Raw genomic sequence first — 13,061 nt, 5'->3', positions numbered from 1 at the left:
TTGGTCAAACGAATCTTATTTGCTTCAAATTGCTTCAAACAACCTCGATGCTCAATCCTTAGAGGCTGGTTATGCTAGAAACATCGTCAGGCGTTGTCGCGCCGTGAAGGATGGCGCGGCAGTTCACCGCGTCGTGGTGGATGGCGCGGCAAAAGCTGGGCCACACTGATCCCACCACATGCCTTACATGCTTAGCATAAGGGGTTCGACAAGTTTCGTGCGGCTATCTCTCCTGTATGTGCATCAATTCCTACTCGTACACGGACATAGCTACAGACATTCCATGCAATTGCAATGTTGTCTCACATGGGCCTTCGTAGTTTGGTAAATGTATACATTATTCGTTAAATGGGTACAATATATCAATACTTGAAATGAAACACAAGATAACACAATGAAAGGTCTAGTACATAACAACATTGTTCATTACTAAAGCATAGAACTACCAAAAGGCGCAATCCAAAATCCTCAGTCAGAAACATACTGAGTAAGCAACTTGTCGTCCGAGTATCAATTCTCTACCACAATCTCGTTGTTGTGGCTAAGCTCACCTGCATTGCCTTAATCCATCTGTCGCCTGTAGTAAGCGGCCTCCGCTTCATCTGCGGCCTGAGACAAGAACGCGTCCTCCTCCGCCTCATTCATGTGCCTAGGCTACCTATATTGCCCTGATCTGCCTGTTGCCTGTAGTAAGCGGCCTCTGTGGCCTGAGAGAAGAACGCGTCGTCATCCTCCTTCGCCTGTAAGCCCATCTCTGCTAGAGCGATGAGCTTGTTTAGTCTACCAGTGTCGTCCTTAGCCTCCTCCGCCTATAAGCCCGCCTCAGCTAGAGTGATGAGATCGTTCAACCTGGCAGTGTCGTCCTCATCCTCGTCCCCTTCATCGGACAACACAATCGGAGACTGAACGGTGCAACTAGCTCGTGTTTTGTGATCATATAACTTCTTTTCCTCAAATCTTGCACGCTGCATCCAATCTCTTTATGTATGAAATGCAACAAGTTAGCAACGCGATTATATTACATTTAAAAGTAGGCAATGAAAATAACAAGGCTACCAATAACTCACTGGCACATAATGCAATAGCATGGTCGTTCAAGACCTGCATCTGTACTCTTTCCTCTTCCCTTGTCTCCATTCTTGCCCTCTTCTCCTCTAACGTCCTCCGTCTCTCCAACCCCTATTTGTCAAGCCTAACACCGATCGGGTTATAAATATTGTGCTGTCTAGCAAACTCACGCATGTCCTTCTTCCGTTGTTTAACGAAGAGGTCAACGTTGTTAGGTCCATATCCCTTCTTCCGTGCAATTACTTGCGTCTCCTTCAGTTCATCCAAGAACTTAGCTTGACCATCATAAGATTTCCGTCTGCATTTTCTAGTGCTCTGTTCAAACGAAAAATTAGATCATAAGTCTTAGCAAAAGAAAAAAATGATTTCATGTTTTTCACAACAATAACCAACCTCATCATAGTCAACCATAAGGCCACAATAACGGCCTATTCTATGCTCTAAAGAGACTAGATCGTAGTTAGATTTAACACTACATTCGCACATGACAGGAGGTGCTTTAAAAATTAGTCTTTCTTTTTTCTTTTCCTTTGCCTTTGGCGGCTCTTCTGGCCATTGATTCTTAGGACCATATAGCCACTCCTTGAAACGATACTTCTCCATTGAAAACACCTAAAAAAGATAACATTAGTACATGAACACATATAGCTCAACATTTCAACAGATACACTTTTCACTTACTTCATGCTTGTGTGGACATACAAACTCCAACGTATTCCTAGGGTTTATCACAGTTCGATCTCCGTATTCGCACAGAGGAGGTTCCTCGAGTCGTCTAACTGCGGCTAAGTGCTTCACCTTAGGCGTCATTGGCGGGGGGATAGGGGGAGGTGGAACCCACCACTCGAAGTGCTCACGTGGATGTCTCCCTCTCCACCAATCATCAAAAAGGAGGTACCTTGGGTTAAACTTGGCCGGATCATCAATCCATTAAAAGAAAAAGCACCTCTCATGAACCTACACAACAAGATTCCAATAAAATATTAGTAACCTAGTAACACAAATAAAGAAAAAAAGGTACAAAAAGAATCACTTACATTAAAACGACTGCATATGTAGAAGCAACGTGCAGCTATGTCTCGATGTCTCGATTGAAATGCGTCGACCGGACGACTACAATCACAGTTAGGGACAGGGAGGTCAGGATGGACAGGGGCATATTTGCTAGACGCGTCGGAGTATAATTCTCTAGAACGACCCTATTTTCGCCACAACTGCTCCCGATACATGTCTTCTATCTAATAAAACGGTTGTAATTTAGCATCAATCAAACACATCACAAATTAATGTAAAACAAAAAAAGTACTAAAGTAATGTAAATGTGAACCATTTGCATTAAAACAAAGAAAATATAACCTACACTTAAGCACCGATAGTTCTAACTAATAGTTGTAACTAACTAATTAGCCTTCCCATAGAGAAAATTAACTAATCTTTTTCTCCAAACCATAAGTAGGAATCCTCCATTATCAATCCCTAGCTACCAATCCTACTATTCCTCTAAACTCTAGCTATCAATCGTAATCTTTGAATCCACAGTTCAAACAATAAATAAGAGCATGAATACCTTGATGGAGGCCAAGAAGAAGCTTGGGAAAGGAGGGAGGTAGGCAGCTAGGGAGGGGGGCGCACGTCCGCCCAAAGGGAGGCGAACGGTGGCGGCACGACCTCCTAGAGGCCAACAGGGAGGGAGAGAGGACAAGAGAGGCGCCCGACAGCGTCGTGGCCTCTGGGAGGCCGCCTAGGAGCGAGGGACGATGCTGGCGAAAGGTACAGGCGCGGGACGTGGGCGTCCGGCCTCGACACAGTGACAGACAGAGGGAGGGAGGGAGGGAGCCAGGGCGCATCGCTTAGACGCGGTTTCACCGCGCCAAGATCTACGGTGCGGCAGCGCCTGCCACGTCAGCGCCCAGGGGCCGGGGAAGTGCCACGGCATCGTCGCTGCCGCGCTGCCATGCATGACGCGTTAACGTTGTTTGGCCGCGCCTTGACAATAGGCGCATAAAAATGTTAGATTTGAAAATAAAACAAATCAATGTCAAATTTGAAAATAGTTAAAAAAAGTGTTAGAAATAAAAAAAATTGTCTCGAAGACCCAACCAACCAAACCCTCCAGTTCCATCGACTAGTTCAAACCCTCGCCTAGTGTCAAGTCCCGTCTCGTTCGTCGAAAAAATGGAAATTTTGTCCTTATGAGGAGTGGGCTTCGCTAGAATGCCCTTAAGTTTATGGGCTTCACTAGAATGCTCTTATAAAATGTGTGTTTCACGCTATTTTACCATTTCGTGTTTTTTCCTTGTAAATTTCTGACGCTATCTTTTTAACTAGGCGTGACCGTTTTACCCCTGTCTCCTTCTCTTTTACTCTGCTTCTCAAAGGCACGGCAATTTCTTCTTTCTCTCCCGTTCTCTCTTCCGTCTCGACTGGTGTTCGGGCGGGAGCCCGACGCGGGCCGCCGTCGACAGGCTGCGCGTACACGCACGCACTGGCGCACTGCTCGTCAGTCTACTCCACCTGCCGTACTGTACCGTACCCAACGGATCGTCTCGGCTCAGACGAGCCACACCGACCCCCCGTCGGGGTCGTCGGCTTCGGCGGACGGACCAACCGCAGCCCGAGCGCCCGCAACAGGTCGCCAGCGAACGAAACGAACCAGAAGCGGACGTGGTGGCGGTCACAGGGGCACAGGGGAGGCGCGTCGTCGTCGTCATCCGACGCTAGCTGCGCTTGCCAGAGGCTACTATTCTGTTTAAAACTGTGCGTACGTTGCTCCAGATTCTCCTTCTCGCAGCGCATGACAGACAGCAACAGCAGAAGAGGAAAACGACAGAGGAAAAAACAGAGAGGCGACGGCGAGCCGATCGAAAGCACACAGGACAGGGAAAAAGGCTCCGCCATGCTACGCGCCTACGCTACTGCAGCTGCCACGCGACTGTCCGTTCCCCTCCCGGCTCCAGCTGCTGGGATGTCCGTTCCTAGGCGCCGGCGCTTGGATGCCGCGGCGTGGCGCCGCTGGATCACCTCCATCTCGTTGCGCCGCCGCGTCGCCTCCTCGTCCACCACGAACCTCCGCATCAGGATGTTGTCTGTCAGCGACTTGCCGCGGAACACGCGGCGCGCGCCGCCTAGCTCGCCGCCGCCGCCGCCCTTGCCCGCGGCCAGTGTCCTCCCCCCGCGGCCCGCCGCGGCGTGCTTCAGCTCGGCCGCGCCGGGCGGCGCCGCCACCAGCAGGCTCACGCCGTACCCGGACGCCGACGCCGACGACGCGCGCGACTAGCTGCAGCTACGGCACGGCGCCGCGTCGGCCTGGAAGCAGTAGAGCGACTCGCCGTTGTACGAGGAGATGGGCGCGCACAGGCACACCCGCGTGAACGACGCCGCCACGTTCAGCGACGAAGACTTGCGCAGCTTCCCGGGCCCCGCCACCGCCGCCGCCGCCGCGCCCTTGCCGGCGGCCGTCGTAGTCACCCCGGCGTCGGGCCCCCGCCCGAACATCGGTCGAGAAGGAGAGAGAACGGGAGAGAAAAGGAGAAATTGCCGTGACCGTGAGGAGCAGAGCAAGATGAGACAGGGATAAAACGGTCACGTCTCGCTAAAAAGGACAAAATTCCCATTTTCTCTCGTTCGCCACAGCAGGAGCGAGCAGCCATGGCGCCGGTCGATCCCCACTCCTACACCGACGGCGCGCACCCGGTGGTCTCGCGCGCCACGCTCACCTTCTACCTCGACTTCGCCGCCTCCACCATACACGCCTCCGCGCTGCTCACCCTCTCCGCCCCGCACTCCGGGGACCTCCTCCTCGACACCCGGGCCCTCGCCGTCCACTCCGCCTCAACCGACGCCGACACGCCGGAGCCCATCCCCTTCTCCCTCGCCGCGGCCGCCGACCCGGTCCTCGGCACGGCGCTGACCCTCACCCTGCCCCCCGACACCACCTCCTTCCGGCTCACCTTCTCCACCTCCCCCGCCGCCTCCGCGCTGCAGTGGCTGGCCCCGCCGCAGACCGCCTCCGCGCAGCCCTTCGTCTTCTCGCAGTGCCAGTCCATCCACGCCCGCTCCATCTTCCCCTGCCACGACACCCCCGCCGCGCGCATCACCTTCTCGCTCCTCCTCAACGTGCCCGAGCAGCTCTCCGCCGTCGCCTCCGCGCGCCACGTCGCGCGCCGGGACCCGCTGCCCTCCGACCACCGCGGGGCGTGCGACGACGAGCTGTGGTGCGCCCCCGGCCGCATCGTCGAGGAGTTCCAGATGGAGCAGTCCGTGCCGCCCTACCTCTTCGCGTTCGCCGCCGGCGGGATCGGGTTCAGGGACCTCGGCCCCAGGACGCGGGTGTACGCGGCGGGAGGGGACAAGGTGCTGGACGAGGCGGCCAGGGAGTTCGCCGGGGTGGAGGAGATGGTCAAGGTTGGGGAGGGGCTCTTTGGGCCGTATGAATGGGAGAGGTTCGATCTGCTCGTGCTGCCACCCAGCTTCCCCTATGGAGGCATGGAGAACCCCAGGATGGTGTTCCTCACTCCCACGGTCATCAAAGGAGATGCTGCAGGGGCTCAGGTTGTGGCGCATGAGCTCGCACATAGCTGGACTGGCAATCTGATTACTAACAAGACCAATGAAGATTTCTGGCTAAATGAGGTGAGTGAACTCACGTTGTTGTTGATGTTGTCACTGTCAGCCTTTACTTTGCAATCAGTTGTTTTCCTCAAAATTCAATGTAGTAATCTATATGCGAAAAAATTGCAAAAATGACACTAAGATTGACTCCTTAATTATGATGACACTCGGGTGAATGACAAGTGGGTCTATATGCACACGTCTCCTATATTCCATGTTATGTGGAATATCTGACCTCGCTACTAGCTTACCAACTGATCGGAACTATTTGCTGCAGCAGCGCTGTGGCTGCACAGCAAGCCCGCTTGTGTTTCCTGTAGCTTGTAATAGAAAATAAAACAGCAGCAACCCTTGCAGCTACCGAAAAGCAGAGCCGATCAGGCCCTTAGTCTCCCATGGCATTGAATATTTGTGTGAGTCAAGTTTAGCCAGTAGCTTATGTATGATTTCGATTATGGATCTGAAGTGTAAGAACCCTAGTTTAGATTAGGAGAATTTTACTCTACAAGAACTTTGTCTCTTTACCACCATATAGACCTTTCTACTAGCTTAGTCTCCCATGGCATTGAATATTTGTGTGAGTCAAGTTTAGCCAGTAGCTTATGTATGATTTCGATTATGGATCTGAAGTGTAAGAACCCTAGTTTAGATTAAGAGAATTATACTCTACAAGAACTTTGTCTCTTTATCAATATAGACAGAGAATATATGCTTCTTTATAGCATTATACATTTTCTGCTAGATTGGTTGCACTCCAGTAACCCGGGTCTGGTTCTATACTGGGTACTGCGTCACCATGACTCTGAGAAAGATCTTCTAATGCTTTTACCGTTTCTCTGACCAGTGTGTGAAATGTTAGGTGGGAGATGCTAGAGAGCATATTTTTCTGAAACTGTGTGAAATCTTATGATTTTCCCTCTTCTAATACAGTTGCATTTTTGCTGCTACTTAGAATAGTATTGCACATTTGCCATTAAAAATGTGGAGCTGCAAACTTGCCATCAGAATGGAATGGATTGGGCCCTACCGTTCTTGCCACTGGACTGATAGGTTTGACTAATGTCGTTTTTTGGCACAAATGCCCCTAGATTTCCATCGTCACAGGAAATGGGGTCGAAGGCGGTGTTCCTCAACTCGGGAACATCGTCCCCTCCCTGGGTATGTGGGGCCCTTTTTGGCTCTACCTTGTAAAAAACTCTTGCAAGTAGTGTACCATGTTCCTTGACCCCATTCCTTGGCCCCATCGACCTTGGATGGTGACTTTCAATTGTCGCTACTCCTGGACTGATACCACCATCGCCTCTACGAACAAACCGAGGTCCATTGCCATCTGGCTTTCCGCCTCCACATCCTGGCCCTTGTGGCCACACCTTGACGACAATGTCCTCTTCCTCACTCCCTCAGCCCTCGCGTGAACCATGCAGCTTGGGCAGTGCGTTGCTCTGAGATGAACGGTTGTGGTGTCACCAATATCGGTTCTCACTTCTCAGAGATCCAGATAAAGGTCATCGTCATCGAACCTAGTGTCCACCATCCAAACCCAGCCCGCAGTTGATCCCTTGCTCCTTGCTGCCACCACTTCATTGCTCATTCTCCACTCCGCCGGTCATTTGCTTGAAGAATCTGACAGTAGTTTGCGCAGAGATCATATCTGAGGGCGATGCCATTCTCTTCTGCCTTTCCCGTGCATGTCACCATCCACTGCAGCCACTGGCTTCCGTGGGTAGCAGGGAGCCAGCAACAGGAGTAAAGGTGTCAGATGGGTAGGTGGAGCCGTGGAGGTACACCATGGGGAGTAGCAGGAGGGCTGGCAAAAGGGTTGGATTTGAGCGAGCATGGGCCAGTGATGGGAGAGCTGGTATGCAGGCAGGTGAAGATGGAGAAATAATGAGGGGCAGTTTTGTCTTCAACCCTAATGTAGTATTTTCCTTTGCCATTTTTTTTTGCAAAAAAAAACAAAATAAGAAATAACGACCGAGTTAAAACAGTGTCAAATCAGAACTTTGATGGTTCAGTGGCATATTTGAACTTGGACAAGTTTGCAGTGTCAAATCAGGAGTAAATATGCAACTTCCCTTGGCTATGATGATGCTCGTTATCATGCCTAAGTGCCTAAAAACTTATATAATATATATATCGTATACTTGTATATTGACATTTCAGTCTCATATTGTTGTCACTTGATACAGGGATTCACAACATATGCTGAGAGGAGGATTGTTGAGGTTGTGCAAGGGGAGGAGCGGGCAGCCTTAAACATGGGGATTGGATGGAGGAGATTGAACAGGGTGATGGAGAGGTTTAAGGATAACATGGAGTTCACCAAGTTGAAGCTGAAGATGGCAGGGATTGACCCTGATGATGTGTACTCTGAAGTGCCCTATGAGAAAGGTTTCCAGTTTCTTTGGAGAATCGAGCGTGAGGTGGGTGGGAGTATGGAACATTGCAACTCTTCTACTGTACCTTGCAACATTCTTTCGGTAAAATTACTACAATATTGGACTAATTTCTAATGTGTGATGTCTTATGCGTGTTGCTTGTATCAGATTGGCAGGCCTGCTTTTGACGAGTTCTTAAAGAAGTACATTGCAACCTTCAAGTTCCAATCAATAGATACAGAGACATTTCTTGAATTCCTCAAAGCCAATGTACCTGGGATAGAAAACCAAATTGACCTTCACCTGTGGGTTGAGGGGACTGGTATCCCTCCTGATGCCATGGAACCAGATTCAGCTACTTACAAAAAGATCTTCTCCTTAGCTGCAGAATTCAAATCTGGAAAACTTCCTAGTGAAGATGAGGTGGCAAACTGGAGTGGGCAAGAATGGGAACTTTACTTAGAAAATCTACCAACAGATGTTGAAGCCTCACAGGTATGAGTTCTTATCAAATACCAATGTTATCTCTCATTTATTGGTACGTCTGAAAGTTACCCTGGTGCTTGTGATGATTCTATTCAAGTATTCAGAATATGATGACTGCCATAGTACAAACTGTTAGGCTTTGGCATGTGTGTTTCAGGTCTATCATCGGCTGTTGAGCACTGCAGAATGTTGCATTGCCTGTTCCAGTCAATCAGAATCCCTCCATTCATAGCATCTGTGTTCTATCTATTCCAATTGAGTTGCTTAATTTACTTTGCAAGACAGCATCCATGTTTTATTGATAAATCACTATTTAAGTGGAAATTATACTGAACTGGATTATACATGAACGAGTGGCAAAAGCATGTAACACAACTTGCTTGGGACTTAGAGGCGTTGTGGTGGTGGTAGAAGCATATAGCCTTGAATGAGTCTATAAATGCATTGTGCTTGTTAGATGATGTTGATTTATTTTGGCTTTGTCAGTTAGAGCAAGCCCAGCGCAGGCTAATATGGATGTTGGCTTCAGAAATAAGTGACAGCACACCTAGATGGAGTTCTGAAACTACTATCCTTCCATCACGACCCAACGCTAAGTTCTGCCCTGTCCAAAAAAGTTACTTTTGCTTTGCAGTGCACCTCCCTGACCTTTTGCCGCACGTGTTCTCTCTCTCCACCGAGATTCGCATGGTCCTAGGTTCTCCATCGTACGCTTGTGCAGTAGCTTCTGCTATCTGTCAGAACAAGCACTCAGTACCCCTGCAGGGCTACTGTTCAAGTCGATCTGGACATTCAATGCAAACGTGGAGCTTGAAGCTCCCAGCTAGCATGGAGCGTTGAGGCTGGCCTTAGGTAGCTGAAAGATCAAATATCTGTTATGTGGAGGAGATTATACTTCTGTCTTTTCTTCTGTTTACGACCTTAACTTCAATTTTAGGAGCTCTGGTTTTCTGTTCATCTTTTGTAGAATCTATGTAGATCAACACTGAAAATTACATTGTTTTCTCCAGTTTCCCCACTTTTTGGATGGTGGGTTAGTGGGTTTAAAAACTTGCTTGGAGATTGTATGGCAGAATACCATTTAGTCATGAAGAGACTTCTGTAACTAGATCATTTGTTTCTTTCTTTAGCAAACTATAAACATGGTCATATCTATATAAACCGTATTTTTGTTCATTTCTTTTTTATGAAAACTTCAACGGGGGGGGGGGGGGGGGGGGGGGGGGGGGGGGGGTGGGGGGGGGGATTTCTCCCCACCTGATTTTATTGACTTATAGCTCTTGCAACATGATTACAAAGATGTTTACAAAAGGGGAGGAACTTTGAGCTCAACTATATTACATTTGTCGTAATGTTCAGCGCCTGATTAAGGGTCGAGCACCAAGCCTCAATGACTTTTTTGCTTTTCTTTGGCATTCTCGCTTTCCACTGGATAGCCTCCGCCTTGCAAGATAGCAACAGGTTTCGGAGGTTGAGGTGTTCATTCCGGAATACCACACCGTTTCTCCTTTTCCAAAGTTGCCAGCAGCATAAGGAGATGAAGGTGCTATACTGATCAACAGGGAGGTTTGGAAGCCTCTGAACGCAGTGCAGTTGGTCTGAAAACTGTGATTTGCCTGTAGCCCAAGTGCTGACCAAAACTGAGTTGCAATTTGGCAGTGGAAGATGATGTGGTCCGGAGTCTCTTCATCCATGCCGCAGACTGAGCAAGTGGGAGAATCCACGATCTTTTTGTGGTTAAGATTTGACTAACACTGAATTCTACCCTTGATCAGAAGCCAGAGAAAATTTGAACTCTTGGGGGGGAGGCGGCATTCTTCCAGATGAAGCTGGACGCCGGGTCGCTGTCCTGCCCCTTTGCCTTGAGTAGCCTGTAGATGGTGGCTGTGTCAAGTTTATCCGGGGTTCGGCTGAAAGGGGATAGCCGTTTGTCCGGCTGATCGGAGAGCATTGTTTGATGGATGATTTCATTGAGCTGAGTGAGCTCATGCTGTGCTTGAGGAGATAACCGATTTACAAAGGCCCCTTGAAGATTTGATGTGATGGCCTGGTGAACTGTTGATTCCTTTAGTGTGCAATGACTGTAAAGTCTTGGGAAGCGATCATCGAGTGCATCATCTCCGATCCAGACATCGGACCAGAAAAGAGTAGATTGACCATCTTCGATCTGGACTGTCGTCAGCGCCTGGTAGAGTGGTAGCAGGGAGCGTAGAAGCTCCCAATGTCGCCCAAGGTTGTCGCACCTCATGTTTGCAATGTCCGCGGTCTGCCTGATCCATGACGCCCATGCCGAGGAGTTTGTACAGTGCAGCCGGTGGATCAGGTTTAGCAGCAGGCAAATGTTCTGAGTGCCAAGATCCCTGATGCCCAGGCCCCCAAGTCCTTTGTAGTGCAGACATTTGGCCAGGCAACCAGGCACTTGGCTGCTGATGTCTCCTTGTTGCCTGACCAAAGGAAAGATCGCCTGCGCCTATCTATTTGCTTGATGACTTCCGGTGGAACTTGAGTTGCAGACATTATATATACCAGCTGACTGTCCAGGACCGAGTTGATGAGAACCACTCTGCCCATGCTGTTGAGTACCGAGGCCTGCCAGGATGACAGGAATCTGTCTGTTTTGTCCACATAAGAAGAGAAAGCTGACTGAGGCAACTTAGACGCAGATAGAGGCAGGCCCAAATAGTTCTGAGGGAAGTTTTGCTGGCTGCAACCAATTTCAGCGGTGCATTGGTCGACCAGTGCCTGATCCATGTGAATGGGAACCCACGTGCTTTTACTGAAATTGATTTTCCTGTGGGCTTCAGAGAACTTGTCTAGAATGCACTTTAATTCTTGGACAGCAGCCAGCTCTCCTTTGAGCACAATCAAAGTGTCGTCGGCGTACTGGAGCACCACGCAAGGCGCATCGTCGTCTATGGGGTGTTTGACTGTGGTGGCCGTCTGGATCATAGCCTGTAGAGTGTCAGCCACCAGTAGGAAAAGGTACGGTGACAGCGGGTCACCTTGCCTGAGACCACGCTTACAATTTATCCATCTTCCGGGGCATCCATTAACCAACACTGCTGGTTTTGATGATGAAAGGATATCTTGCATCCAGCTGCACCATACTTGCTGGAAACCCCGAGCACCCAAGATGTGGTTCAATCCTTCCCAGTTTACCGTGTCAAAAGCCTTAGCAAAATCTTGTTTTAGAACAAGAGAAGGTAGCTTCCTTTTGTTGCAGGCCTGAACTACTTCTGCAGCAAACACAAATGTCTCAGAAATGGACCGGCCCTGAAGAAAGCCCGTCTGATGCAAGTCGATCATCTTCCCAATTTCTTTCTGCAGCCTTCTTGTGAGAACCTTGGCAAGGATCTTTATGGAGCAGTTTTGCAGGCAGATGGGGCGGAAGGTGTCCACAGCTACTGCTCCTGGCTTCTTCGGTATCATTACCACCATCCGGCCCTGGGGCACTGTTCCGATCCATTGATTTCAGAGCTTCTAGGGTCTCCTGCTGAGAGAATGGGGCAGTGAGTTCAGGTGACGGCCGATAGCAATTATGGAACAATGCGGCGACACATAGCTGGCTTTTTGTACCTGAGCATCCCGTAACATATAACTTGATTGACGAAAGTTTAAAGTTAGCTTGTTCTTCACTATAATGACGTACAAAGTAAGGAAATGGGCTACTGTTCATCCGAGGCTGTCCAATGTCCATCAGTTTATATTATATGAAAGGCTTTGGCGTGTTGTTAGTTGTTATACATAGCATGTTATTGTTGTGTACCAGATCTTCTCTTTCTAACACAACTAATACATCACAACTCAATGAGTAATTTAAAGATCGACTGACCACACGCCTATATCTTGTCTGCATGCAGGTCACTGCTCTTGACGAGCGGTACAAGCTATCTGAAAGCCGTGACTATGAGGTCAAAGTCGCATTCCTCCAGCTGGCGATCCCTACCGGGTGCAAGTGCTACTTCAACGAGGTTGAGAAATGCTTGAAGCAGGTGGGAAGGATGAAGTACCTCCGCCCGCTCTACAGCTCACTGGCCAAGTGCTCCAGCGAGGAGAAGATGCTGGCCCAGAGGATCTTCTCGGAGGCTCAAGAGTTCTACCACCCAATAGCTCGCAGTGTCGCGGAGTCCATTTTGTCGAAGCATAGCTAAGCAGGCCAAGACTCTTGTTTAGCAAATCCATCGTTCACGGCCTCACCCGATTCACGGTTGGGAGCAACTGAGATCTGGTGATTGCTCAGTTGCTTCTTTGGCATAAAATTATCGTCTGCCCTGGAACTAACTTAGGAAAAACTTGAGACTTGTATTGCATCTTGATAATATTATAATATGTGGGGACTCAGAACCGTAGTACCTGAGTAATGTATGTTCTGGGATTTTGCTTATGCTTAAATGTTCTGGGATTGCAAGGCTACTCCTTCCATGCAGCTTGGGAATGATGTGAAATGGGCTATTGACGAAGTGATCATTGTGTACTGTGCTTCACCCTGCAATGCTGCACCTTTTTAAACCAGAAACA

At 49.2% G+C, this 13,061-nt stretch overlaps 1 protein-coding gene and 1 pseudogene across 1 annotated transcript; one reads left to right on the top strand and one right to left on the bottom strand.

Annotated features, from left to right (window-relative positions):
- Positions 1 to 3,838: 3,838 nt before the first annotated feature.
- Positions 3,839 to 4,691, bottom strand: LOC136515560 (uncharacterized; annotated as a pseudogene).
- Positions 4,592 to 13,035, top strand: LOC136515549 (leucine aminopeptidase-like). Its single transcript, XM_066509111.1, has 4 exons — positions 4,592 to 5,700; positions 7,869 to 8,102; positions 8,226 to 8,552; positions 12,404 to 13,035. The coding sequence occupies exons 1-4, from the start codon at positions 4,717 to 4,719 to the stop codon at positions 12,692 to 12,694; spliced, it is 1,836 nt and encodes a 611-aa protein (XP_066365208.1). The 5' UTR covers positions 4,592 to 4,716; the 3' UTR covers positions 12,695 to 13,035.
- The last annotated feature ends 26 nt before the right edge of the window (positions 13,036 to 13,061 follow it).

This window comes from Miscanthus floridulus, chromosome 2 (assembly GCF_019320115.1).
Source record: "Miscanthus floridulus cultivar M001 chromosome 2, ASM1932011v1, whole genome shotgun sequence".
NCBI lineage: Eukaryota > Viridiplantae > Streptophyta > Magnoliopsida > Poales > Poaceae > Miscanthus > Miscanthus floridulus.
Note: the sequence above shows the minus strand (reverse complement) of the source record. Positions and strands in the feature narration are given on the sequence as shown.